General features: G+C 42.3%; 1 protein-coding gene across 1 annotated transcript in view; it reads left to right on the forward strand.

The window, feature by feature from the left end:
- LOC104081429 (transcription factor IIIB 90 kDa subunit-like) overlaps positions 1-25613 on the forward strand; it is a gene marked incomplete at its 5' end in the record, with an annotated part of 45629 nt that extends 20016 nt beyond the window's left edge. The window contains 3 exons of the mRNA XM_009584181.1: positions 19426-19477; positions 22531-22699; positions 25274-25613. Coding sequence (XP_009582476.1) covers positions 19426-19477; positions 22531-22699; positions 25274-25311 — 259 coding nt within the window. The remainder of the gene's footprint in view (positions 1-19425; positions 19478-22530; positions 22700-25273) is intronic.
- Between the last annotated feature and the right edge of the window lie 1350 nt (positions 25614-26963).

Raw genomic sequence — 26963 nt, forward strand, 5'->3', positions numbered from 1 at the left:
CAAAAATGCCTATGTTAAAGTTGCCTAATATCGACAATGAATACGTAGGTGTGATGCGTTTTATGAACTTTGCTTGTAGCGAACCAAAGGGAGTTTGTCATAACACAAGTTGCTTATCGATGACACAGTTGTCTGTGATTGATTAGAAGTGGCAGATTTATATCAGCTTCAGCTCTTTCTATTAGCATTCCTATCGACCATCTGGCAGTGGAAAACCTCACTTGTGAGATAGACTAAGATCTTGTTAAAAAATTGCAAGATTTCTGGGGGCCTTTTTTTTTGCCAGTGTGCTGATGAGCCAGAAAGTTGTTACTTTTAGTGACAGTTCTCATTGCCTGAAAGGGTTGAGACTGATGGTGGGTCAGCCTGTGACTTGTTTTTAATGGTTTTTAATTATTGCCTTGATCTCAGCAAACATTTAGTTAATGATTATGCAGGTATCATTTTGTGGGCTTTGTAGCTGCTCCGTAGCACTCTGTTGTTGGTTAGAGTGAGACGGGACATGTTGCTGTTTAAGTGGGAGGAACAGAGCAAACAACTTTTTTTCAAAATGGTACCTAGAGAAAACTAGAACTTCCCCTGAATTACTCAATTATGAAAATGTCATATCGTAATCAAAATTATTTGACCGTGCTTAAGATACCCTAGCCAAAACCGTTTAAGATCATGTACCAAGGAGGGATGCTTAAGGGGCAAAAAATGAATTCTAAATTAATTGTGATGTTCCAAAATGTGGACTTGCCTATGTGTCCATTAAATGGTAGATATATACACTGATATGAGAGAGATACGGAGCTGGCGTACAATGGGTGATGAAACATGAGGACATTTAGTGGAGCTCCTGCAACAGTACTATGAATTACGTCACGATCTGAAGTGCAGCAGCTGCTCTGGCCCTACCATCCCCTGATGAGTAATAGTATATCAGGGCTATCTTTGGTAAACAGCTTTATGGGGCTTTGCTGCTGCAGTGTTTGGCACTTGGAATTGTAGTGCCGTCTCTGGCTTCCCACCTGCAGCATCCTCCGTTCCCCACAAATACAGTAATTCAAAATAAAGGCATGAATCTTGTGGTTAGGACCTCTTACATCTAGATTTTATAGGGGACATTGTAAAGATACATGTTATCTGTGTGTTGCAGAGAGGTCAGTTATGGACAGAGAAAACGTATTCTATGTGAGTTTCCCTGTATCTGCAGGGTTTGCTTAAAAGTGCTTTTAAGTCTTTGTTAAACATACTTTTTTGAGGGGGGGGAGGTTTGAAAGAAATATTTCCATTTCTCAGAGTGTGATAGATTTCTGTCCAGGATCTCCAGGGCTTGACCTTGGTAGCCGTAAATATTTTACACGGTTCCATGGGTATTTCAAGCTTGTGGCTTGTTGAGGCGTAATGCACAAGGGACTTCTTCCTAAATGGCCTCTCATTCCACTTAGACTCAGACAAACATTGCAGCAAGTGAAGGTGTTAAAAAAGTATGCATGAAGGTCAAAGTGACAGGTCTTATTAGGAGATTACTGGCAATAGTTCTCTTGAAGAGTAATCTCTTAACAATTTATTCTCAGGTTTGTATTCGGTTTTGGAAATTGTGTTGAGGCAGCATTAAGATTACATAGATGGTAGTTACTTGTGCAATATTTAGCATTAGAGAGAGGTGAATCCCTTCTGGTTTTATTTTTCATCATTAGTAATGTTTATGCTGGAGGAGTATGCAATTTCTGAAAATGAAATGTTTTTGGACAGTTAGCAGGGATTATCTGAAACACATACATAATGTATAGTGTAATTCGTTTGAAGGTCTCCTATGTTATCCTTTTTTTGGTCTTAAGTAGGATAATACTGGAGTCAAAATTTGGAAAAAATTATTCAGCCACTTGAAGGCATTTTGTGAAGATTAAGATTTGGTTTTTTTTAAGTGTTTCTCAAAAAGTGCTTTTCCTGTCCACTATTTTAATTGTGCCATCACATCTGTGAAAGATCATTATCATATTATTTTATACGGGCATGTGTCGAAGCGTTACTCACTTCCAACCATCCATAGACTATTTGATACAAACGCTTCAAAAATGGAGCTGCTAAGAGGCAAGGCACCATCCTTCTATCAGAAAGTTTCTTAAATTTCCTCACCTACAGGTTTATTTGTCCTATTTACTACGTTTTCTTTCAGAAACAATGCCTTTTGGCAGCTCCTGTTGTATTCATATCGTTTTCTGGGTAACTGGCCAGACTTACGCACAACACCATCTCGGTGCACTCTTCTAGCTCCCTTGCCAGTTGTCTGCTTGAACACCATCTGTTCCTGGCAGGAGTTACCTTCAAATACCTAACGAAACAGGTCATGGGAAAAAACAAAATCTTCCAGGAGCTAATGGTGTTAACATACCCTGCTTCTCTAACGCCATTAGCATTTTCCTCGTAGCAGTTCAGGAAACTTGAACTATTTAGGCAGAGTCTCTTAGCCCAAGATCTTTTCTTTTGGGGAGTACCATGTCTGCCCAAGCAAACAGTGAGGACGGTGCTAACTTGGGAGAAGATATTTTGTGGAAAGCTTGAACAATGTGTGAAATCCAGTTCTACTTCATAATGAGATGGAGAACTGCGCTAATGAAATCTGCAGGAGACAATAAAGTGAGTCATACAGCAAAGAAGACTGAAAATGGCCGTGCAAAGCAGTGCCACTAAAAAAAAAATATAACTGAGAGCAGGAAATAAAGAAAGAGCATCTTGGAAAAAATCCAGGCTAATGCATCCAAAGAAATATAATCTGAAATGCAGACGTACATGGGAGCAGAAGCTGTAAAAGCCATAAGGCTGAAAGAGATCGAGAGATAGTGGACTGCAAATTAGATATGAAGCTCTACAAAAGGACCAATTTGGGCTACGCGTTGGAGAAGCAGCACGTGACAGATTAGGGAGGCATTAGGCCTGTCTTGGACAACCATTCTGTTCTGTGGATAAGAGAATTGGAGTTATTAGGGTGGTTTCGGCAAGAAACAGAATGGTGATGATCTGGAGGAAATGCTGAAACGCTATCCGTAGTGTGATGATAGGAGCCTACGCATACGTGAGCGTGCCAGCGTTTAGAGTGGAGATGAGGGAAACAGCAGCGTACGGCATGGCAGAATTAGGCTGAAACGGAGGAAAAGGCTAATTGCAGTGGGACAGCAGAAGGAAAGTCTCGGTGGTGGTAAGGTTGAGTGCCATGTTTGAAGACAGCATAGGGCTGAAGACAGGTTGAGGGCCAAATATTGAAGTGACATAAGAAGATCCTTGTCTCTTTTTGGAGCTGTATCTGATTAGATTAAGTCTGAATTTGTTCCTTAAGGCACTCAGAGACTTGAAGAAAGAGATAAATGGTGATGGTGAAGCATTTAGGCGTTCCTGTGGGTCCTCTGTAGCTGGAGGTGAACTCAAGCCATGTCAAACCAGAGGGTGCTGCACATCCCGGTCAGTAATGGACGAGAGAGGAGAATGCTGGGCTGGCCCAGTTTCATCTCCCTGCGTGGGAGTCAGCACCCTCAGACTTTTTTTCAACTAATAACACAAGTAGAAGTGCAATAGGGTTTGAAAACTTCTTCAAAGAAGTTTGTAAATCACCAGGGCCGGTTTGTTTCTCCTGCGGGAGTTTAGCTGTCACAGGCCCCTCCTTAAAGCTCCTGCCTGTGATGGAGGGGAAATGCCTGTGAACTGCAGCAGCCGCCCCGGTGCGAAGGGGAGTTGGCTTGACCTCTCTCCACCATCACTTCTGTTGACCCTGTTAAAGTGAGTTTAGTCTTAAAGAAGCAAATCTTCAGCAAATTATTTCCCCACTCCGGTTGCCGTTCTCACAGGCATTTTACCATTTTAAGTAGGAACAGTTACTTTGACCATTTTTTTTTTAGTGCAGCAAGCAGAAGGGGAAACTAAAATCTGATTTACTGTCATCCTGGATGGAGGTCAGTTGTTCATGTCGAAAAGGTTATATGAAAACAGGTTACTTGGTAATTTTGAAAGTGGTCCAGCTTGCTGCTTAGTAGGACTGCATTTTGCAGAGCCTGATTATTCGAACTCCTTTTTCTAATATTAGTATTAATACCCTTACAGCAGTATTATAAAGTTGCTTATTTCTCAGTCCGTTTAAATCTGGGAGCCTGTATGTAAGCACAGTAGACAGCTTATCAGCTCAGCAGCCGCCGCTGCTTGCCAGTATCTTATGTTTGGTAAATGCTTGCAGTCAACCTTGAGAGTTTACGGATATTGGCTTGCGTTTCTTTCTCTCTGTATTTCACTGCACTGTTTAAATCAGGAGTATTAAAAATCCTGCTAAATTTAGAGAGAAGAGGGAATCTGCGAATACACCAACCCTGCCTCCTTCCACAAAAAATGCATCTCCTGGCCAGCCAGAGCTGGAGCCAGCCGAGGTGCGAGGGGCTTGGGATTTTGGGGGGCTCTGCAGACCTACCCCTAACAGCGGTTAGGGGTGCGAAGTGAGCCCAAAGGTAATTTATGACTTTGTCAGAGAAATGGAGAGGGAGTAAAAGAGCCTCCAAAACAGCACTTTTCATACCTCAGGGTGGGGTTTTTTTCTCCTTTCAAATGTTTTTGTTTTATCATATCTGACACCAGTCAAGGAGAGAGGAAGCTCTTTAACCTTAATGCAAATAAAGCAGTAGTGCTTTAGAAAAAAAAATGTGTTCACTTTATACCTCTAGGCCGATGGTTCTGACAGACCAGAGAATTTAAAAATAAAATTGCTCATTAGTTGGTTTTTTTTCTTAATCTGTTTAGTTGTAACAATCCATTTGAAGCCTGATTTTTGCTTAGGAGGAGTAAAAAATTACCTATAGCAATAAATCCATCTGTCTGTCACGCTGTTTATCTGTCTATCTATCTATCCCCTAAAGACTTTAAAATGTTGTTTTTTATTTCTATACCATTGCTGAAAATCAATTCTGACATTTTCTGTTTAGGCTGCTAAAGGTTTTGGCAGATAGAACATGGATTTCTTCTTTTGATGGTAAACTCAATTCAGCATTTATTGCAAAGTCCGCAAGTGTTTAAACGTGTAGTGATAGACAACTAAAACTCCCGCTGTGCTAAACTCCACCAGGTCTCTTCAGTAGTTCTGCTGTTCAAAAAGAATTGGGACTTGTTTCATCTGTTTTTAATAAATGTGAGGCTTGCATGCTATTTATGTCAGAACTGAAGCCAACTTTGTGTTGCAGTTTGACATGTAGAGTCTTAACTTTTTAGCTCTTGCTCCTAAAGACACCTACTCAACTTACGATTTTGTTATCCTTTTAAAAATGTGAGGGGCTTGCGCATCATCTTATCTAAACTGTGATGTTGAAATGTGTACATGAAAGAAAAGCAAAAGCTGGTCTGCAAAAATGCTGGCTCTGCGAGAGAGCGCACACCTGGACTTGCTTATTGGCCAAGGTGAATACCAGCGGTTGGGAGCAATCGGCTTTGGTTGGGTCCGTCATGCTGTTGCTAGAGCTGGGGAGAGTCCGACGGAGTCCTCTTTTGCATATTGGAAAATGAGAGGAGGACGGAGCTGGGTTCGGTGGGTCAGGCGTCAGCCTGGCATCTCCTGCATCACCTTGGACAAATTGTTTAGGTGATGTCTACAGGAAAGGGTCTGGTGATCCCAAGCTCCCGAGCCTGTGCCCTGAGCTTCCTGGCAGCTGAACACCCTGTAGGCACGCTTTTGTGTCTGAGCTAATGTGCATTAAATACTGTCAGCTGTTAATGGGGGCCACAGAGGTATCGCAAGGATCAGTGTACGGCAGATGAGGGAGGGCTGTTCCAATGTGGTTTTGCCAAACACGCTTGTTGTGCTGCCAGGAGGACGGACGGGACAGCGCTCGCTCAATGGCTTCCCCGTATTTCTTTTGTCAAGAGATGAGAGAAATCTGGTCCAGGGCTCTCGGCGTGGTGCTGCCATTTGGTAAAAATATCATATCACTCGTATGCCGTTTCTGAAGTATATTTTTTCACTTTTGTCCTGCGAGATGGATGGGGAATTTGAATGTTGGGACTGCTTGCATGGACATCATAGAATCATAGAATCATAGAATCATTAAGGTTGGAAGAGACCTCTAAGATCATCAAGTCCAACCGTTAACCCATCACAGTTCAATGGGAAGATGCAGAGGCAATAAGTAAGTTCAGTGTTGGATGGATCAACTTCTGCCATTGTTGGTAATTGTTTTTAGCATCTTTGTGTAAAGCGGGTTCATGGTAGAAGCATGTATTTTGTTTGCAAAGTTAATGCTGCTTTCTTGTTCAGCTTTTAAGATTTTCAAATAAGATATTAATACTCAGAAGCCTCGAAGTAACAAGAACCTTCGAGGAGCTTCAGCTGTAATTTCCCCATTGAGGCCAGGCAAAACATTACACTTCTGAACTAATACATTCTTGTTCTAAGAAGGACTGTGAAAGTTCACGTCAAAGGGTCATAAATTGCTACCAAACTAATTTCCAAATGTAAGTCTATTGTGCATGTGTTTAAATTTGATTCAGTTCCTTTAAAACAGTTTACTCTGAAAAGCTTTTTCTGTAAAAATATGCACAGTGAAAAGTGTTTATGTTACAATACGGCACTTACATTGCTTTAAAAAAAATACTTTATGCATCTATTTGTTTGCTGTAACATTTTACTAACCAACTGAGCAAAGTAACACAGAGATCTGTGGTGTCATGCTAAAAACCCAAGTGTTAGGCTGCCAAGTATTGATGTTCCCACGATACTTTGTAGACACAAAAAAACTAAGGCAAACTGGAATGATGCTGTAGTGCTGATAAAGGAAATACAGTGTATGGAGATTAAACAGCTGAAAGGCAGACATGTATTACAAGTGAGTCTGTGCAGACTGTTGTCTCAATGGGGCCAAGCACTTCTTAGGCATTTGCTGCATATTTTGACCAAGTACAGAATGTAGGAAATCTAAACTTAACACATTCAAGACTAATGTTTCTTGAAAAAAAGGGGGGGGGGGAGTGTCACTGTTTTTTTAAATTAGAGGGGTTTTTTAGCTGATGCTTCAGAAATGTCTTTTCAAACTTAGAAAGCAAAATGAGTGTGGTGATGACAAAGAACAAAAGCAAAGTTGCTCGTTAGACTTAGTTAAAACTAAGTTGATCATCGATTTGCATTGTTTTCCCAGCGTGGCATTCTGTAACAACTTTCCTTGGTGTGCTTTTGTTTCAGTTGACATTTGCTTGAATGGCCAAGCGAGTTGGCAAATTTTGTGCTACTGGTCTTTGAAGTTGTGACTTCAGCCCAAACAGCCTTCTCTTTGTGTACGGCGGGGAGCCCCGTCGCTTCGGAGAGGGATGCGTGCGGCACAAAGCCTAGAAAGGGTCCGTACATACCAAGTCTCACAATACTTCTTAGCGCTTAACTCCAAGTAGCTCAGGTCTTGTAGGAATATTGGCTTATTTTCTGTGAATTTTTAATGCAAGGAGTTAAGGTTCAAAATAAAAAAAAAAAGGCAGAAGATGAACCCGAAAGTACATTTTTTATTGGTCTTCAAACATAGGTTAGTATCTAGAAGGATTTAAACTATGGTGGGAATTTACTGTCTTCTCTGCTCAATACAGTTGTAATTTCGTGATGGGGTTCGAGTGCAAGCTTTCCTAGGTACAAAGAAAGAAGTAGGGATTTACTTGAGATGGATAGTGTTTGTTTCATGTTTTACTCCTTCTCACTAGAGTTGTACTAAAATCTGTTGTATGTCAAAAATTGTCTGAAGAACTTGACGGAACGTGGTGACAAAAGATGAATGATAGGATGGGAAAGAGGAATTTTATATAAGTAAGACAGCATATAAGTATCTATTTATTGTAGTATTTGCACATTTCACAGTCAGTTGAACTCCTTTTACTGTTCACAGTCCGTATCCTGATAATTGTGATGGGAATATAACTTGCACAGCATATATGTGACTCCTTCTCAGATGGCCTGATTTCATCCGTAGCTGTACATGTCCAAGGGAGCAGCACGGTGCTGAAAGGCAACCGCAACCATTAAGAGCTTTTCAGTATTTCCGTGTGCACCAAGCTGAGGATGTGCATGAGCAGTTTTCAGATGGAGCCTTGTAGCTGCAGTAATTTTCTTTTTAATGCATCTTCTGTAGCTGCAGTGACGTGGAGGAAAGGGTGTTGTTCAGCAATAGGAATCGCTTGCCTGGCTTTTGGGCTGACCTTTCTCCGAAGCTGGATTTTTGATGGCAGAAGAACTAAGCACCAGGGGTCACAATTTCTTGGAAGGGACGGGTAAAAAAATGAGGCGGAGTAAGGATTTTTAAACAGATCTTGTCACGTGGGTTTTGCTGTGTTTTGCTTTGATGAGGAGTGACTAATTCTCAGTTACAGAAGTTTCGGCCATCTGAATGTTTAAGATTGGGGTCAACCTTCCACCTGTCCAGGTGAGGACTTGGTGAAGAGGAGGCATTGGGAGCCATCTGGGTGGGCTGTAAGCCAAGGTCAGGGAAACGTCTTCCCAGCTGAACTCAGCCGCTTCTCACCGTCCCTCAGATCTGCCGGCTGATCTGCTTTTGCAAGCGCCTTTTAACCAATTTCAAAAACTCCAGCAATTCCAAGGGGTAATAGTTAGCAAAGGTCTCCTTAGGCTGACCTGGCTTGTTTTGACTGAGCCAAATTAGGGACTGGTGGCCCAAGCAGAGCTGCCCCGTTCACCAGCCCCATGCAGCCGGCTGCAGGCAGCACGGCTTCACCTGGGGAGGTTTTCTAATTGATCCAGTTAAACCAGCACAAGAGGCTGCGAGGGGCATCTCCCCTGCAGTTTGAATGAGGTTTCTATTCGTTAATTTGTGTCTGTTAACACTAGTATTAAGCTGTATTAAAGCAAACCAGTATTAAATAAGTCTGCTTTACCTGTAGGATCCCCTACAATAGCTAACCTAACTTAATTACAGACGTGCAATGTGGAGCTTACACAAGACATGGGAGAAGATTGTGCTGTCTGCTCATCAGAAGTAGCGTCCTCCTTTCTTGAAAGGAGTTGCCCATATTGTGCACAGATTTTAAAACAGCAATTAATTTTGTTTTCCTTCCTAACATTTCCATTTGGAATTTTCTTTCCATAAGAAAATGTGGCTGCATTTTTACACTCATCTATTTATCTGTACTCAATGCGTTGTGAAGGAGATAGGCTTTTCATAACATGAAGGGCTTCTGCGACCCAGTTCAGTGATTCATTGGTACGTAACAGTACGTGTGAGCAAATGCCCATAGTGTGTAGCAATGCATCTTTTAAACTTGCGTCGTATTTGATGGTAAATGGCCATTTTCCCAGTGATTTGTACCGTTTTTGCACTTTATTATCCATGCATGCTTATACCCAAGTAGAGATTGCCATGCAAGCAGCTTCGAAGGTTGGAGTAAAAGGGTACAGTTTACTTGCTGGACCATTCTTATGTCAGTAGAGGTTGGATCCAAAGTTGTGAGACATCTGTATGAACTTGCAGATTTACAGGAACTTTGACTTGGAGGGATATTCTTTTTGTGATGGGATGTGGGATCAACTTTATTTTAACTTTGAAAAAGGCTGTACAGATTAATGTATACATGTCCTCAGTGTGTGCTGAGATCTGACCAATTCATGCACTGGATGCAGTCTGATCTTGCCTGTTGCTGAAATGGTGCAATTTCGTCTCTCTCTGTCAGGTCCCCTAGTCACTTTGGTATCAGCGTCTCCTGGTGAGGTGAAAACAGATATCCCACAGCATACCTGTAAGGCGCAGGGAAGCCAGATGCAGTCGTGCAGGGTATGACAGCATGGGTGGCAGCGAAGCCTGGCTTATCCCGTATAGCAGAGCTGGGAGGAAGACCTGACAGACCAGTCCTACAGGCTTCATTAGGGAGCCCGGTTTACACAAGACAGAAAGTGCTCAGGTGGTTACATGGCAATCACATGCCAGCCTGACTTCAGCCATCAACAGAACATTGCTATGGTTATTAGCTAAGTATTTCCATAATGTGTGTCTCTACAAGTTATAATTAGAGCCAAGCCTGCCCCTAGCTAATTACAAGCTTGCTTAAAAGTATAGTTTATATAAAGCTTTTAAAACTTTATATGGGGAAGATATACATCCACAGGCATAATAGGAATGACGCCTTATTTTCAAAATGAAATTTATAGGCTTTGGTGTCTGTTTCTCCCTGCCTTTACAGTTTTGTATAGGCTTGTTTGTTGCATCCTCATCCAAAGTTTTTTCCCGAAATATTGCCCAAGTTTCACCAACATCAAGCCAGAGATTTTTGAGTTTTCTGAGTGTTTCGCTCTCACTGCTGAGAGAGTAAACCAGATGTTAAGATGTCTTTGAGCTTTGCGTTTGGAGAAGATTAATAAGTAATTGTTAGATCTCTCATTAAAAGAAGGTAGGGAGTTTTGAAAGTGGTGAATCTTTTTGTTGAACGCATCAGTACAAGGTCTACATAAATAATGATCCATCTATGAAGACTTGCTACGTGTTTGCGTAGACAGTGCTGCACCTGCACGTCTTCGGCTTGGTCTCTTAGGAATAAAGCGAAGCTGGCAGCATAACCCCGTTAGACCCCGAAGCAGGAATACAGGCAAGCCTCGGTGACGAGATGGGTCATGAATATGACACACGGTTGCAGGGTGGGCTGGTGTGGCTGTGGGTCTAACACATCATTATCCGCACCCGGGTGGTCGCTCTCTGGGATGACTCTGGATAACTGTATGGCAGAGGCAAGGCCAGACGGTACTGGCATAGTCGCTGCTGTCCTTCCCCAGTGTTCTCTTTGGATTTTCTTATTTACTTGCTATCTTCCATTCCCTGCTTCCAAGTGCTGCTCTCTCAGGAATGAATGGTGTCTGAAAAGGAAAGGGAACACAGTGGAGCCTGCAGCGCTCGTGCACTTGGCTTTTGACACCTTTGGTACAAGGGGATGCTCACATCACCTCCATCACCACCGCTCTTTGGGAAGAAAAAAGTGGGGTGCATAACCCTCATGTATGGCTGAGGGAAGGAAACTCGTGAGATAACTCCTGCAGCTGATGAATTCTGTCTCCTTGCTTCTGTCTAGCCATTTTTGAATTTGGTATTTAGTTTGATTATTCAGGTCAGATCAGATTTAGGTCAGTTGTGATGGATTTTTTCCAAATCCAGTTCCCTTGATTCCTACTGTAAACGCTTACCAGATGACACGATGTGAAGCTGCAACAGACTTGAGCTGTGTGATGACCGAATAAAATCTCAGTGGGAACCACTTCCACGTTCCTGAGATCAGTTTCTCATGTAATAAATTTTGTATCCAAAATTGTATCAAATACTTTTCTGACAAGAGTGAGGTTTTTTTCCTAACGGACAAATCCCAGCAGAGCTATTTATAAGAGGCCTCTCTCTTGTGTTTGCACTCACATGCCTGTTACTCAGACCTACACTGAAGAAGAAATATAAGTAAAAACTTCTCTGTGTCCTTGCCAGTGCTTTTGGACCCACCCTGTTTTGTCCTGTCTGACATCCTCCACTACATTTGTTTGCTATTCTTCTGTTAGTAAGAGTTGCCACAGGAAACCACCATTAAAGACTTCTCCCTGAAGGAATAATCTGGATTTATTTGGTGACACCTTTTCTTGCAGACCGATTCACTGCTTTGTTCTGCCTGATCCTGTCCTGGCCGTGAGGGATGGGGAGGAGCGATCCGAGAGAGTGCCGAGCTCGTGCCAAGTGCCACGCTATATGCTAACACCCGCAAAACCTCGTACGACAGAGAGTAGCCGAGAGGGCGGGTGCCAGGGCGGTGCGTGGTGATGTCCTTTGGCTTGGGAGGAGGCCAGTCCGTTTCTCGAACGCAAATCCAGGCACGGGAAAAACTGCTTAAGTTGTTTTTTTAAGTATTAAATTTAGAGCTGCATTCTTTCACCCTTGGTTCCTAAAATGAAATTAGAAAACGTCCAGAACTTCTTCCTAGACCAGCCTACAGTTGCTTCTCCTGTTCTAGCCTCTTTATTCATTTCCTGATAGGGTGGAGGGAAGCCTTTGCACCAGAGGTGTGTCCTGGCTCACGTATCGCTACGTGTCAATCTCTTTTGCGTTAAATCAGACAGATGAGACCTGTGCTTTTGGTTTTGAAAAGTCCTGATGTACCTGGGGCACAGGGGAGAGCGGGTTCTTCCACATGCGTCTCCTCGGTGGCTGCAAAAGCCACGTCAAATCATCATTCTACCATTCGGCTGCTTGATTAGATGTTCTGTGCGTACCTCAAGATATGTGATGTTTTAAAGCTAGATTTGCTATTTGAATAAGAGGTTTGCCTTAATTGGCTGTTATAAATTACAAGCAAGAAGGAATGATTTATTGCCTATAATTAGAAATGAGTTACGAAGGGGAATGTTGGTAATCATAAAATAAAGCTTGGAATACATTGATTTCCAGATGGCTGGCAGTGAAATTGCTCTTTAATGTATAATAGACCAGACACAAGGAAAAAAAATCTGTCATCCATCTTTATTCCTTGATGGGTTACTTGTATGAATCTATAGTTACCTGGATTTTGAAATATTAGTTTTGGCTGCATAATCAGATGAGAGACACTTAATTTGCACAGTGGTATATGCTACCAGAGGTGGTGGAAGAGGTGAGTTAGTATTTTGCCTAGCATGATTTTTGTGCTTGTAATGTCAATGGGGAAGATCTGACAATAAATCTGGCATCACCTTTGGGTATAACAATCTCAGTAGATTGTTCTCAGAGACTGCAGGTTACTAAGATGGTTTTCTTTTCATCTTTTGCCTCATTAGCTGTTTTTATGAGGTTGAGATTGATCAAAACATCTGTCTAAAAGCAAGTATCTGTAATCCTCCTTGCTTGAGTCTAGAAAATATATTTGCACCAGAAACAGAGACGGCAGTGCTACTGCTGAGAACTTTTCAATAGCATAATATTTCTGTGCAGATGATAATGTGTTCATTTAACTTTTTAAATTTCATTTCTATTACTGTAGTTCCAAGCATGATTTTAAAATGATTTATATTTGCCTTATCTGCTAATAATGGTGTTTTCTGCCATTACAGATGCATTCTGCACTGTTACCATTTGAAAGACCGTGCTGCAAGATAGTTAGACATATTTGGATTGTCACCACATGAGTTGTCTAACACCCATGTTTTAAAAGTGACACTGCCATTAGACTTGCTTAACTGAGACCATCGTGATTACTCATTTACCTTCATTAAAATGCTTCATAGCTTCCTTATTTTAAGTAGCTTTTCCCAGCAAGGTGCAAATCTGCTTTGCTGCCATCATTTCATCTGGAAAAATTTCCATGGTGAAAGGAATAGCATATTTTCAACTAATATTTTCCTGACCTGTGGAGAGATGAGCTCATCAGTGTCTTTATTGACAAACCCAGGAAGAAGGTGTGTCAACCAGAAATATTAGATCAGTCAGCCTTTCTTGTCCTGGAGCAATTGTAATTTCCCATGGTCTGCAGCAATTTCCTTTAGAAGCAGATATGTGCAGAGATTGTTTTGGATCTGCTGCAGTAGCATAATTTCATTTGGTCCCAATAAGGTGGCCTTAGATTTCATTCTTTTCATTTTTGCTGTTGAAAATCTTTTGGTTTAGTCAGTGAAAAGAACAGCAAGTTGCTATTTTACAGCACCTAATTGAGGAATGAGAGCTGCAGCTATGCAGAAAAATACTGCCCGCTCTGAGTTGGGTTATTGAAGACAGATACTGTGGCCTCTGCCCCTCTCTGAAAAGCCTGAAATAGGTGTTTAGTTCACTATACATCAGCAAAGTTTCTGCTTTTCAAAAGCGTATCGGTGACTGATGTAGGTGCTTAGTTCCTCCCTGATAAATATATCCTTTGGTGAATGATAGAGGTTCTTATTTTTTGCCAGTTTTCTCCTGCGAGCTTTGTTCCCTAGATACTTAAGCCTGGGCATTTGCTAGAAGAGGCCAATCTCATTAGTGCTGAAGATGTTCTCAGCGCTGCGTTGTCTGATGCTGCGCTGATGAAAGCGAAGCTCCTCTGATCCAGCATGAAAGAGGACTGAGTGGGAATCAGAAGTGGGAACAATTTCTCATTTCGCTCTAGTTTTTGTTGTCACTTCAGCTTTGCTTTTATTACGCTTGAAATGGCTCTTTCTGTAGCGTTGCTTGCTTGGGAACAGAAGGAACATGTTGGCTGTGTTGGTGCAGTTGGTGGAGTTCACGCAGGTGTGTTGGAGCAGAGTTAGAAGTAGCTGGCTCAGGCACTGCTCAACGCATCCTCGTCTTGCTGCCCAGGTATATGGTAGTATCTAGCAGGGTTCAGACCCTACCTGCTCCATCAGTCACATTTGTGCAGCTGGCAGCACCAGGGTTAGCCAGCTCCAAGGGACCTTGCTACGCGTGAGCTTGAGCTCATTGCAATGTGAACATGCCCTTCAGTTGGCATCTTTTGGTCATTGGTTGGAGCCTCTGCAGCCCTATCACTGGGAAGAGTGATTCAGGGGAACTCCCTGGGGCTTTCACACTGATGGTGAGCTGGGCTGGGCGAAGGGCTGGTCAGCCTGGCCTTCAGAAAGCCAAAAAAACCTGCCTGCCTCACATTCAGGCACACGTGGTTTCAAGGTGTGAGCATCGGAGGTGCTTTGTCTTTCTGCAGAGCGTGATGTTGACCATGTCTTGTGGTGTGCCATGGTGCACCCTTACACCTCAGCCCCATCCTCAAGGCATCAGGCAGTCATTCATCGGTGTCACAACCAGCCATGGCCTTGGCCACATGCCTTGGTTTCCTCTCTAGGGGAGGGAACGGCTCTTGTGAGCACTCCGCTCTCAGCCAGAAGCAGATGTAGAAGACGGTGGGATCCGCAGCTGGATGTGCAAACCCCAAAGAGCTCCAGGGTCACGGTCGTGACTGCAGTCTCTGTTTCGCCCTCTGGAGAACCAGGAGGGTCACCCCTTTGTCCTGACCTAATGGCAGAACAGTGGGTCAGTATCTCCTGACGTTATTGTGTTTCCAACAAGAGCATTAAATCCTTGCGGAGAGGTAATTCCCAGCTTTCCGGTAAGGATAACATTGACGGTACCTAATTAAAGGGCACTTTTAGCTGGGGTAAACATTTATATTAGTTTCCTTCTCATGCAGATGTCTGGTAAACTGACCTCCTGAGGCAAAACCATCTGGCCTCAGGTGGGAGGAGGATCTCGGCCAGGGTGGAGAACCTGACCTGTCTCTTGCCGAATTGTTTCTCAATAGCTTTTTCTGTCACTGAAGTGGCATACGTATGAAAGGCCTGTGGTACGGATAGATAGGTTCTATGGGCATTTGTCTTAGATGACCTGCATAATTACACTGCAGGCTTGTGGCTGCGGGCTCCGTTGTATCTCTGCTTTTCATTGCGTATTCTGGAATTGTCCACATATAAAATTAGTATGGGTGGTAAGCAGCAATAAGATGTTCCCTACTTGGATGGATTAAATTAAAATTCAGTAAGAAACAGAACTTTGGGTGAGTTTCCAAATTACTTGCAGGATTGCACTGAGGAGATTGTTATGGTATCGTAAACCTTTTTGGTGGGCAAACAGCCTGATGCAAGTTAGGTGGTTTTATTGCCCCACAGTGCTCTTTCTATTTTATGTACTGTTCTGTGTAATCTTTTGTTATTAAATAATAAGCAAAATAAAAACAGTTGTTTGTCACAGCCAGCTTGTTTTTCAGAGAATTTGCTCACTTTGAAAGTTCAGTCTGTGTGATCTCCAGCCCTGTCAGGAGCTATTATACTGAATCATCTTTTAAATTGTTAAGCTGGAGGACAAACCTCGACGTTGTCGTGCACATCTCAGCTGAGAGCGGAGCGGATTCGGCAGGGAGCAGCCTCTGATGCCATGTACCGTGCCATTAGTTTTTGTCGTGAACGTGTCAAGATTATCTGTTTCCAGGGCTATGTGTGTTGGCTGACATGAGCATTTGTAGATCTGCATAATTTTTGAAGTAGTTTGAAATGTGGATATAACACTTGGGGCTGTGTGAAATCTTTTTTTTCCCCTTTTACGGATCACATTGCTGTTCAGAAAGTTGCTTGTTTTGTTACTCCCTCTCACAAGGTACTGTATTAATTTGCAAAGTTCATAACGAAAGTGCCCCCAACTAGCAACCATCATAACTAGTGAACAACTACGGAAACACTTGGGAAGACCAGGAGCCCCATTACTTTCCAGTCGCAACATTACATTTTAAATAGAGGCCATTGTTGCTTTAGCATATATGGAATTGTATCTTAATGCAGGATATTACTGTTATTTATGGAACTTGGCAACCTTAAATTCAATCTGGACTTTGATGGACAGGATTTTTCATGTATCGTGTATATGTGCATGTGTGTACCTTGGTAGCCTTTTACAGATGAGGTTGAGTCATGCACACTGAAAGTTGGATAAGATACTTCAGTTACTTGTTTTTTCAAGCTGCTGTTTTGATCATTAATACTGAAACCTATCGCAGCCTCAAAAGCAGTTGTGCTCTTCCGCGAAGACACTTTTTTCCGCCCTCTGTGGTGCAGCCAGACAGCAGAAGGAGCCCGTATCTGTAGCCATGGCAGCAGTAATTCATTGCTCCATATGGCTGGTGTGGCAGCAGCTGCTCTGGTTTAAGGAGGTCAGGACATCGGGGCATTTAAGAAACAAAACAAAACCCCACTATAAAACCTGCCTAAATGGTTTTGTGCAGTAATAGTAGGGTTTTCCATAGGCATAAGGAGAGCCAAGGAAGAGAAATTAACTTTTCTTTTTATATATTTATAACTTTTATAACTTTTTTTCTTGTTATAGAATTTTAATCAAAGACATTATTTCAGGGGGGAAATAAGTTTTTGTCTCTCTTTGCGACGGTTTTACCTTTTTTCAATTTTCACGGCTGGTGTTTGTAGGTAGCACATAGTACCGAGGCACAGCGAGCTGGACTGTTCAGCCCACACGGCGAGTGACCCCTTCAGATCTGCACTGCAGCAGGTACCCGACAGCCAGAGCAGGAGCAGAATCCGACCCGCTGCTTTTGGATGCATTAGATATTATGCTGAGAGAGAAACTGTATTGCCCAAATTGAATGGCAGCGCTACATTTCTAGTAATGAAGTGAAGATGTATACTCTGTGAGCAATTATCATGGAACAGAAATACGGCCTTCATTTCGGCTTGCTGCTGAAAAATGGTATAGAAGGGCTCTTGGATTTAGCACTAAAGTTTGCAAATAGGCTTTTCATAAGCGTGAATATTTTTATTTTCAGTAGGGGACCATTTTAATTAAAATGAAACTGGAATGTTTACTCTTTGCTTCCTATAGCTGTGATTGTTTTCTTCCCTGTGTGAGCACATGTATAATTTGCTCTAAAAGAAATGTCAGCAGTTTCTGATTACCTTGTGAGTCTTATTCAACAGCTTGATTTTAATTGGGGGGAGGAAAGATTTCAGGGTGCTCCAGGGAGGTCTGATGTCTTTTGGTAGCAGGAGGAAATAGGTGCTATCTTTGGTACAATGTTAATTGCAATAATCACTACTACTGGTTTAAAATAAAGGTCCTTCATTTCTTATCCTTGTTGTTTTTTTCAGTCATGTCAATGAAATACAACCTGTTCGGTAATTAGCATCCTTCAGCTACATAACCTTTTGACATTGCTGCATTCATGTGTTTGTAAGCATCTAAACAGGGTGACTTTTGGAAAACAGTGATTGACAGTAGGTAGGTAGTCTGAAATTTTAGGAAATAAGGAAGAAATTTTTTACGATGAGGGTGGTGAAACACTGGCACAGGTTGCCCAGAGAGGTGGTAGATGCCCCATCCCTGGAAACATTCCAGGTCAGGTTGGACGGGGCTCTGAGCAACCTGATCTAGTTGAAGATGTCCCTGTCCATGGCAGGGGGGTTGGACTAGATGACCTTTAAAGGTCCCTTCCCACTGAAACTATTCTATGATTCTATGATTCTGTGAAAACTCTACAATTCAGGTTAGATAAAAGAAAGAGGACAGGCACATAGGGAGGAGCGCATCCATGCCTTCAGATACATTCTCTCTAAGCCCAGAAGTCTACCAGGATTTGTAAGTAGTAGAAAGTTTATGTGGATCAAGAGTATCTCTTTCTTGAAATTTTTGATAATTATGAAATACGACAAGAAGTGTCTGTAGCAGAATAATGTGTTCTGGATCCTTCACTGGTACAGCTCCTGAAGCATTCCCGTGGCTTCTTTTTGTTTAGATCTACTGTAAGGAGGCACCTTGGACTACTATGGTTGCCAAAATGCCTTTCGGGTCTTGCAAAGCGTTTCAGAGATGACCAGTTTCTGAACCTTTTTGGAGCTAAGCCAATATCTTGTACTTTAATATTGTCTTCTCCATCAGAGATAATGATCTGAGTCTCCCTTGCTCATTCTCTGGGGTTTTGTTTCCTCCTGCTGATTATTTGAAATAAATAAATAAGTAGGAAAACAACCGGTATCAGTGTGTTAATAGGGAGGAATGACTAACAGAAAAATGAGAAGAAAGATACTGCTTATCATAAAAGACTGTATCTCTGGAGGCATAAATTGGTATTCATTAAGTTGTTTGCCTAGACTTAGTTAAAAGACGTACTTGAGGAGCTGTCTGAGCAGTGTTTCAGTAGAAAGCAAGTCATCCTCTTCATGACTAGATACATCTAGATGACGAGGAGAGACCAGAAAGCAGGACTAAATGATGGATTGAGAACAGCCTTCACGGCAATAAGGAGAGAACAGGCTATGAAATGTTTTTCAGAAAGAACAATATTTAACAGTTAGCTGTAGAGTAATACGGATCCATCTTTTCTCCCCAAATATGCAGGTCTTTTTTGTATCTGATGCAGAATTTTTAAAAGCATTTATGTTCAATTTCTGTCATTTTTCATTCAAGGTATGCAGGGTCCCCTTGTTTTTGATGATGATTTCTGTAGCTGGAGGTTAGAATTTCGCCTGTGATATGATATCCTGCATGTATAATCTTACTGGTATCCTCAGTGTATCATCAAATACAGGGAAGTAGTTGCAGAGCGGTCCTGGGTAATTCAGAGTGTGGCTCGTTTTTGCCATGTCTGCATTATTCCAAAAAATCAGTTGACTCTTTTGACTTTCGTAATATGTGACAAAACCACCTATTTCAAAGACCTTCGGGCTGAGCTGGGGCTGCAGATTGAGATGAGGTTTTGCTACAGTGCTTGTTGACAGGCATCTTTTCTTATTATCCTGAACGGGGGCAGACGCTTACAAGAGAATGTGTGTATTAATTATTGTGGAGTCTGTGGCTCTCTGCTCTTTATCTTACATCTTTACAAGAGTAATTGCACAACATAACACTAGCAAAGTGCTTTCACTGTTTGGAGAGTGAATACTCTGTGTCAAACTCTTGTGCATGGTGTAACTTTTCTGATGTTCACCATTTCTTCTTTCCTTCTTTGCAGATTAAGACCCTTGATTTCAACACAGCTTGCTAAAAAGGCTGCCACTGAAGAGGTATGTAAAGTCCAGCACTTCTCCTAGTGCAACAGTTTGAGTTTGGAAGTTTCCACAAGCCTTTCTCAGCCTGGCTCTGGTTATGTGGTAGATATGGGCAAAAGAAATGAGAGTCTTGTCTCTCTGATCAGACCAGGAGCTGGTTACTGCAAACACTGCAAAGCTGAGGTTGCCTGTTTTCTAACCAAGATTTGCCCTTACTTATTCATCAGTAACATTAGCACAGCCTCATAATGCCTGGTTAGACAGCAAAAAAGAGAAAATTCCCTGTAAGCATCTAAAAAGGTAGATATCAAACAAGTGGGTAGGAGGGGTGGGAGAGGGCAGAGCTCGTGGCTGTTTCTCAGCACTTGGACCGTCCCAGCGGAGAAGGGGAACGATGCAAAACGCCACTTGTGTGCAGCCAGCGCTGACCCAGGGGAAGGGCTGGGCTTCTGCGGGAGACCGGTGAGGAAACACGAAGTGACAGCTTACCCTATATGGCATGGCTTACTCTTTGGTTTGTTTGTTTGTTAAGTCTGAAAATACAATAGTGCCATAGAAAAGTTAGTGCCACTGCCAGAAACCCTCCTTGGGTGGCTTTGTGCACCTGCATTTTCTGCCGAAGCGATCGTGATTATTATCAGAGTCACAGCGATAACTGCTTTCTTTCACTATTTTCACTCTGTACAGAGTAGACATACGCATTTTGCGTATGATAAAATAACTGTTTACTACGTATCAAAAAATTCTGTTCCTTATATACCATCCTTCTTTTTCCCATGAAGGTGTGACACTGACACCCTTTTGAACATGAACCGGTTACCTTGGGTAGTTTAACATGCTTTGACATTTGCCCATCCGTACATATGGATATGTGCCAAACTCAAGTCCAGGATGTCTGGAGGTGAATTCAGGAAGTTCTATTTAAAGGCGTTGTTTGACTGCCTTATTTTTAAAATGACTAAAACCTATTGATTTTCAGAAACAGTTTGATATCCTGCCTGGGGAAATACATTTTCACTTCTAGGCTATGCTCATTAGAAAACTCTGCACATTTTTAGAAGTATAGCAGTCTGGAAGTGGACATGATAATTAGAAGAAGGTCACATTTTAATTAGAATGGTGCAATTTTAAAAAATAATGACTCAGTTGTAGCTCCTTTATATTCACCCACTTTTTCAGAGCAGATGGATACTTTCAAGCATATAAATTGATATATGTTATGATGCTGATTCATCTCAAACTGTTCTGTCTATTTCTGCTTATACTGAAAACCTAGATGGACTCAATTTGATTACTCTAGAGGCAAAAGCAGTGGTAGGAAATACAAAATAAACTGGAGGGAAGTTCCTCTAAATAATATGGTTAATTTGAGCATTAAAAAATCATTAAAACCTGTCTTTGAGTGATCCGAATATCTAAATACTTGATTTTCCGTTAAAATTAATGGGTGTCTTTTGCCCTATTAATGAGCTATTGGAGCAAACCCTTAGGTGACTTTGAAAAACTCAGGCAGATTCTTTAGGTTGACTGTCATGCTATATGACAAGTTCAGGAACAGCTTTGATGTTTGAATAATCAACTTTCTGGTACAGGGATTTTCTCTTATGGTGTATCTCTAAAGTGCCTGGAGTTACAGGGATTCTGGGAGTTACTGCATCCCAAGTAAATACATTTATAAATAAATAAATAAAAATAAATTACAACGCCGAGTCAGAACTTACTGCCAATGGAATTGGAGAAGATGCAGTACGTAGTTGTGTACTGTAATTTAAAAGCACTGTAGGACTTTTCTTGCAGAGGGACCAGAGGAGTTGGGGTTCCCTGGTCTCCTTTGGACCATTCATTGTTAGAAGCACCTCACCACTGTCCTTCCCAAGGAAGTGGTCCCAGTCTTTTCCATCTTTCCTAGCAGGAGAGATGACTCTCAGTGCTGATAACTGCTGACTAGTGACAGGTACTGTTAAGTACTCCCTTCCCAAAATTGCTCACATGACAAAGCAGCGTTAATGGTTAATCCCTAATGTTCTTCAAGTTGCCACTAATGGGATGTCTTTCTGGGCCACAGGCTCTAGTTTACAAACCCCAAATAGTCCAAGTACAGAACGGAGGTGAAAAGTGCCCTCTTACAAAGCTGGTGGAGATAAAGCTCCTGTGATGTTTCTTCCCTGGATGAGAGAGGGAGGTGAAGCCCTAGACCGAGCGCACCGTGGAAGTGAGAGCTCCAGAGACACCAGAGCCTGGGCTGTGCTGGGGCAGACCACATTGCTGGTTCCTGCCCCATTCCCAGATCTGTCATTAGTGAACCGGAGACAATATTACCTTCTCCAAATTCACCTCTGTCTCCTTGTGGTGTTGCCCTTTGTCTCCCTCCCTGCTGTGTCCTGCCTCACCTTGGAGCAGCTGGGGAGGTGCACGTACAGAATGGGTCCCGTCAGTGATCAATTCCCAAGTTAGTGTTTGGAGATCATTATTCTGATGAATTTCATAGGTAATGCTACAGGTGCTGGCGTGTGTTGTCAACCTAGTGCTCTGCCATCACATTAAGTGCTGTCTAAAGAGTGCTATTTGTTCCACAGCTCATTGTGCCTCCAAATAAATCCAACCGGAGCTGTCAAAACTAATACATGTTGGGTTTTTTCTGATTTGAAGGGTACATTTTTGCTATCATTAAAGTGTCAATAACGTTGTTATTGTGTAATAGGCCTGATGTGAGTCGAGCACAATGAGGAAAAGGTGGTAAGTTTTCCTGCAGAGCTCTACTGAGGAGCCTGCACTCCCAAATTTCTCCTTACCTTGTGCTTGCAAGAGGATCCTTGTTCTGCTGTTACCATCTCTGGATATTTCAGTTACCTGGCTATGAATTATGTGAAAACTGGATGTTTGTGCCTGACTTTCATTCGAGCAACATTTCTTTGATCAACTTGCATGTCCCCTAGAACAGCTAAGCCTCCAGCACAGGACATGGGCTTCCAGCTCTCCTGTCCCTATCATTTGGAAGCTGCTAAAGTTTTGTACAAATATTGAACAAAAGGAAGGGCTGCTGTACTGTCTTCTCTTCTTTTTTGCAGGTAACCTTTCCAAATGCACAAGCAGAAGCCCCTGACTTAGAAAAACCAGCAGCTGTGCTAGTGGAGAGTGGCCCAGTAGCTTATAACCCTGACGAAGAGGTGGAAGAGGAAGAAATAGAAGAAGATGATGATCACTGCATGAGCGCTTTGCAGTTAATGGGAGGAAACGGTAAGCTGGGACGCTGTCTCAATTACTATCTACTGGTGCTGTGGGGTTCGTTGTTGCAGGGCTGAGGACAGGCAGGGTTCCCCTGTTGTCCCTGCCCTCCGGCAGCTTGTCCCGTGCAGAGCTCCTGCCGCCTTTCTGGCATTGCCCATTCCTGTGGGAAAGCCTGGAGTCACCCTTGTCCGAAACCTGACCTTCTCAGAGGCTCCTCCTGAGAAAACTTTGCATCTTGAGCTTTAGGCTAAGAGGGCTTCTCAAGAACAAACTGATGTTATGCCTTCCTCAGAATTAGGTTTATTAATGTGGATCTGAGGAATTACAGGGTCAGTAACCCCTCCATTAGCAGTGCTCGGGGCTCAAGCTCCTGCCTGCCTCCTCCTCAGTGGGGCTGCAGCGACGTCCAGGTTGTCCATGAGCCCTGGGGACGTGGCTGTCCAGCTCAGAACAAAAGGAATCAGGAGACCTCATCGCGCTCTACAACTACCTGAAAGGAGGTTGTAGCGAGGTGGGGGTTGGTCTCTTCTCCCAAGTAACAAGCGATAGGACGAGAGGAAATGGCCTCAAGTTGTGCCAAGGGAGGTTTAGACTGGACATTAGGAAAAACTTCTTTACTGAAAGAGTGGTCAGGCCTTGGAACAGGCTGCCCAGGGAAGTGGTAGAGTCACCATCCCTGGAAGTATTTAAAAGACGTGTAGATGAGGCGCTTAGGGACATGGTTTAGTGGGCATGGTGGTGTTGGGTTGACGGTTGGACTTGATGATCTTAGAGGTCTTTTCCAACCTTAATGATTCTATGATTCTGTGATTCTATGAATCGTCACACTCTGTTTCTGGGGAAAGTGTTAGGAGGAAAGAGTTCTTCACCAAGTACAGAAATTGCATTGATAGCATACGGCATGCTGTATGGTACACAGATGTGTGCTAATTTATTTGGGTTACCCAGCAAAGCCACTCATTTAATTAGGTTTCTTTGCTGGCAGGAAAAGGCAGTATCCTCTCCACTGCATTTTTTTCTAGCTGGACACATCCACGTTTATCCTTTATTAAAAACTTCCCCTTAGAAGTTAAGCTTTGAAAATACACAAAAATATTTTTAAAATGAGAGCTGCTAATTATGGGTTGTGAAAAAGCAAGACGGGAATAAGTTTCCTACTGAAATGTTATTTACTGCAAAAATCTTCCCAGTACTATTAATTTAGCTTTCATGGACAAAATGTATACATTTCACAAAAGCGTGCGTTGCTTTTAAATTGATTTCTCCACTGGAAAATAATTGCTGAACTGTAGGAAAAACAGTTTGTTGCCTGCATTTATTATTAGAATAATGTTCCCAAGAAGAGGCACCCATGTGGGGGAAGGTGGTTCTATGTTTATTAATAATCCCCCCCACAAAAATAGAAGAAAGGTCACTGAGCTTTTTTTCTTTGTAAATGTTACTATTTTTAAACCATTCTGAGAACATTCCGCTACTCCCTGTCTGGTCTGGACAGCAGCTGAAAAATCAGAGTTTAAAAAAAAAATAAAAAGGAAAGGAGTATTCCCAGAATTCAAATGCAGGTGTGCAGAGCTGCTCAGCAGAACAAATAACTCTTTTCTAAGTGCTTTCTTCATGGGTTTTAGACCTGTTTGCCTGGAATAACTGCAGGAATTACAGATGGTGAACTTCACCCATTCTACACAAATTATTATAGATTACACTTAATTCTGCTTCCGAGCATTTGCTTGACTCTTTGGATGAAATGTGAAATTCACTGTATTGAATTTGGAATATAAAGGTTAACTTTACTGAATGGTCATATGTAATAGTTATCCTTAGGTTTGACTTTGCAGGAGAAAATATGTTTCACTGCATTCAGAAGAACACAGAAGAGAAATTGGTGCATTAGGAACACACAGACATGCCTTCTGACACACATATCGCACAGTCTTTGCACTCAGCATTGTTTAAGAAAACAAAACTGGATAAAAAAATCTGGGCAAAATTTTAAGTTGTTCCTCTAAGAGTAAGTAGATACGGGAGATCTGAGTCAGATGCGTTGGTCAGGATTTGTTGCACGACTCCTTTGATGTTGATGGGAACTCTGAGCTATCTCTGAACCCTTGCAGTTTCAGCTTATAAATCCATGAATAATATAAACAAGCCAGCTTTTTTCTTGGTGGCTATGCCTAGTGAGAACAGTGCCTACTTGTAGATGTATGCTGCTGCCTATCAGCCACCATGTTCCAAATTACTTGTGACAATCAGGCTTGATCACCTAAACCTCTAAATTAAACCAAGTATTTCACATATCTATGTGCCAAGTAATCCTAAATGAGGGTCCAGTGACAAGTGAGAAGAGATATTTACACACACATGCCTGTGTGTGTAAATAATTTTACTTCATTGAGGAAAGTATGTGCAAGAACTTTTTATTTAGCCCTAAGAAAATATATGATTTTTTTTAAATGCTTCCTTAAGGCAAAACTTACCATCTAGTTACACAGCAGGAAAACAACCTGAAAGTAGCAGTACTTTTGTTGTATCTTCCATCTGCCTCAAATATTTGCATTTTTATATGCCTTTGTCTTTGTGTTTCAGATTATGGCTGTGATATGGATGATGATGATGGCTATTAGTTCCATTTACTTCCAAAGGACATGGACTGTGTCTTGTTCCCAGCAAATCTTCAGTCTTCAAACTGTATGAGTAGTGAAAGAAGCTGTCTGTGGTCAGCAAATGTAATCGAACAGTCCTTACTTTTGTAAAGCGAATTTTAGGTTGGCGTTGACTCTGGTCAGTTTATATTGACCCATAACCCAGCAATAAAGTTTGGGTTTGTACTTGAATTTTTTTTAATTTTGGTGGATCATGGTTTGAGGATGAAATTAATGGGAGTAGTTTCTAGAGAACAAAAGAAAAGAGGCAAAATAGACTGTGTATAAAGCATGTGTGGCTGAAAGCAACACATCTCTTATTTATGTGACTCTGCTTTTAGGCATGCTATTGAAAGGGAGCAGACAGAAGGACAGATAGGACAGGTAAAAACGAGAAGCGTGCCTCTTGATTATTTGAGTACACTAGCATTAGTTGTCTCATAATGCTACAACCAAAAGAAAGAAAAGATTTCCAGCCTATATTGTAAACATGACCCTGTTACTGTAAACAAGCTTCCTTACCCAAGCCTATCAAAAATTAATGACAAGTTATGTATTTGCAGGGCAGAATCTGTTTCTCTGAAATGAAGTAAATACTTCTTTTTATTAATCAATTCATAGATTTCTTAAAAGATACGACAATAGAAGGCAATGTTGGCAGCAAAGAATCGTCTTCCACTGCAAGTCCGATGCGGTTTATGTGGAAGGAGGGAGAAGTCCTGGGTGAGGCAAGAAGTGTAGAGAGCAAGCAGGTGACGATGCTGTGCTCACGTGCCTTTGCTGGGCGTCCCTAGGGACAGCCAGGTCTTGCTGCGGCTGGAATTGCTGCTGGAGAGTCACTCTGGCCATCTCTACGGAGCTGCTCTTGTCCGACTGAGTTAGAGTGAAGGTCTGCTCCCGAGAGCTGCCTGTCTCTAAAACCAGTGGAAAGAAAGAGAAAGCTGAGCTTTTTGATAAATAAGCTAGCATCTGCTTTGGCTGAATTTAATTTAATGTAATTTATTTAACTTTCTATGGGTAAATTAAAGGTCACCATGCAGCAGTCTGACTTTCATGGCTCAAATCCCACCCTTGAACAGTCACTGCTATGTGAATAATGGTGGAGCTCCAGCCCTGAGCGCCCCAAAATGTCAACAGACAGGTCCCTCTTATCCAGATACATCAGCTCTCGCAATGCCGTGGGAGTGGGGGTCAGGGAGGGAGCCCCTATTGCCAGATCCCACCCTGTTGCCTCTGACCTGTCTTTCCCTGGCACTGCTGGGTCTGGGATATGCACTGTACTGATCATGGTCTTGATGACTGCAGCTGCAGGAGCCAAGGTGTTTTCATCTCTCTCCCATGTCTAGTGACAATCAAGAAAGCTGTAGTGCCGCAGGCTTGTCTTACGCCAGGGAAAGATGGATATTTATCTTACCAATGTGGTTTCTGTTAAGCTGTCTCTTCTGGTCAGCTCGTCCTTCCTACCCTTTTTGAGGAGCACTCGTCACTAAAGCACCATCCATCCTCCCACTGCGGAGGGTGGATCGTGGCAGGAAAAGCTGGGAAGCTGTCTAGCTACTGCCAGCCAGAGTAACGATGATGCTCATACCTGTGATTGTCACCAAAGAGGGGAAGGGCCATATGACCTTCCATAC

Source organism: Fulmarus glacialis, unplaced genomic scaffold, assembly GCF_000690835.1.
Source record: "Fulmarus glacialis isolate BGI_N327 unplaced genomic scaffold, ASM69083v1 scaffold15648, whole genome shotgun sequence".
NCBI classification, from domain to species: domain Eukaryota; kingdom Metazoa; phylum Chordata; class Aves; order Procellariiformes; family Procellariidae; genus Fulmarus; species Fulmarus glacialis.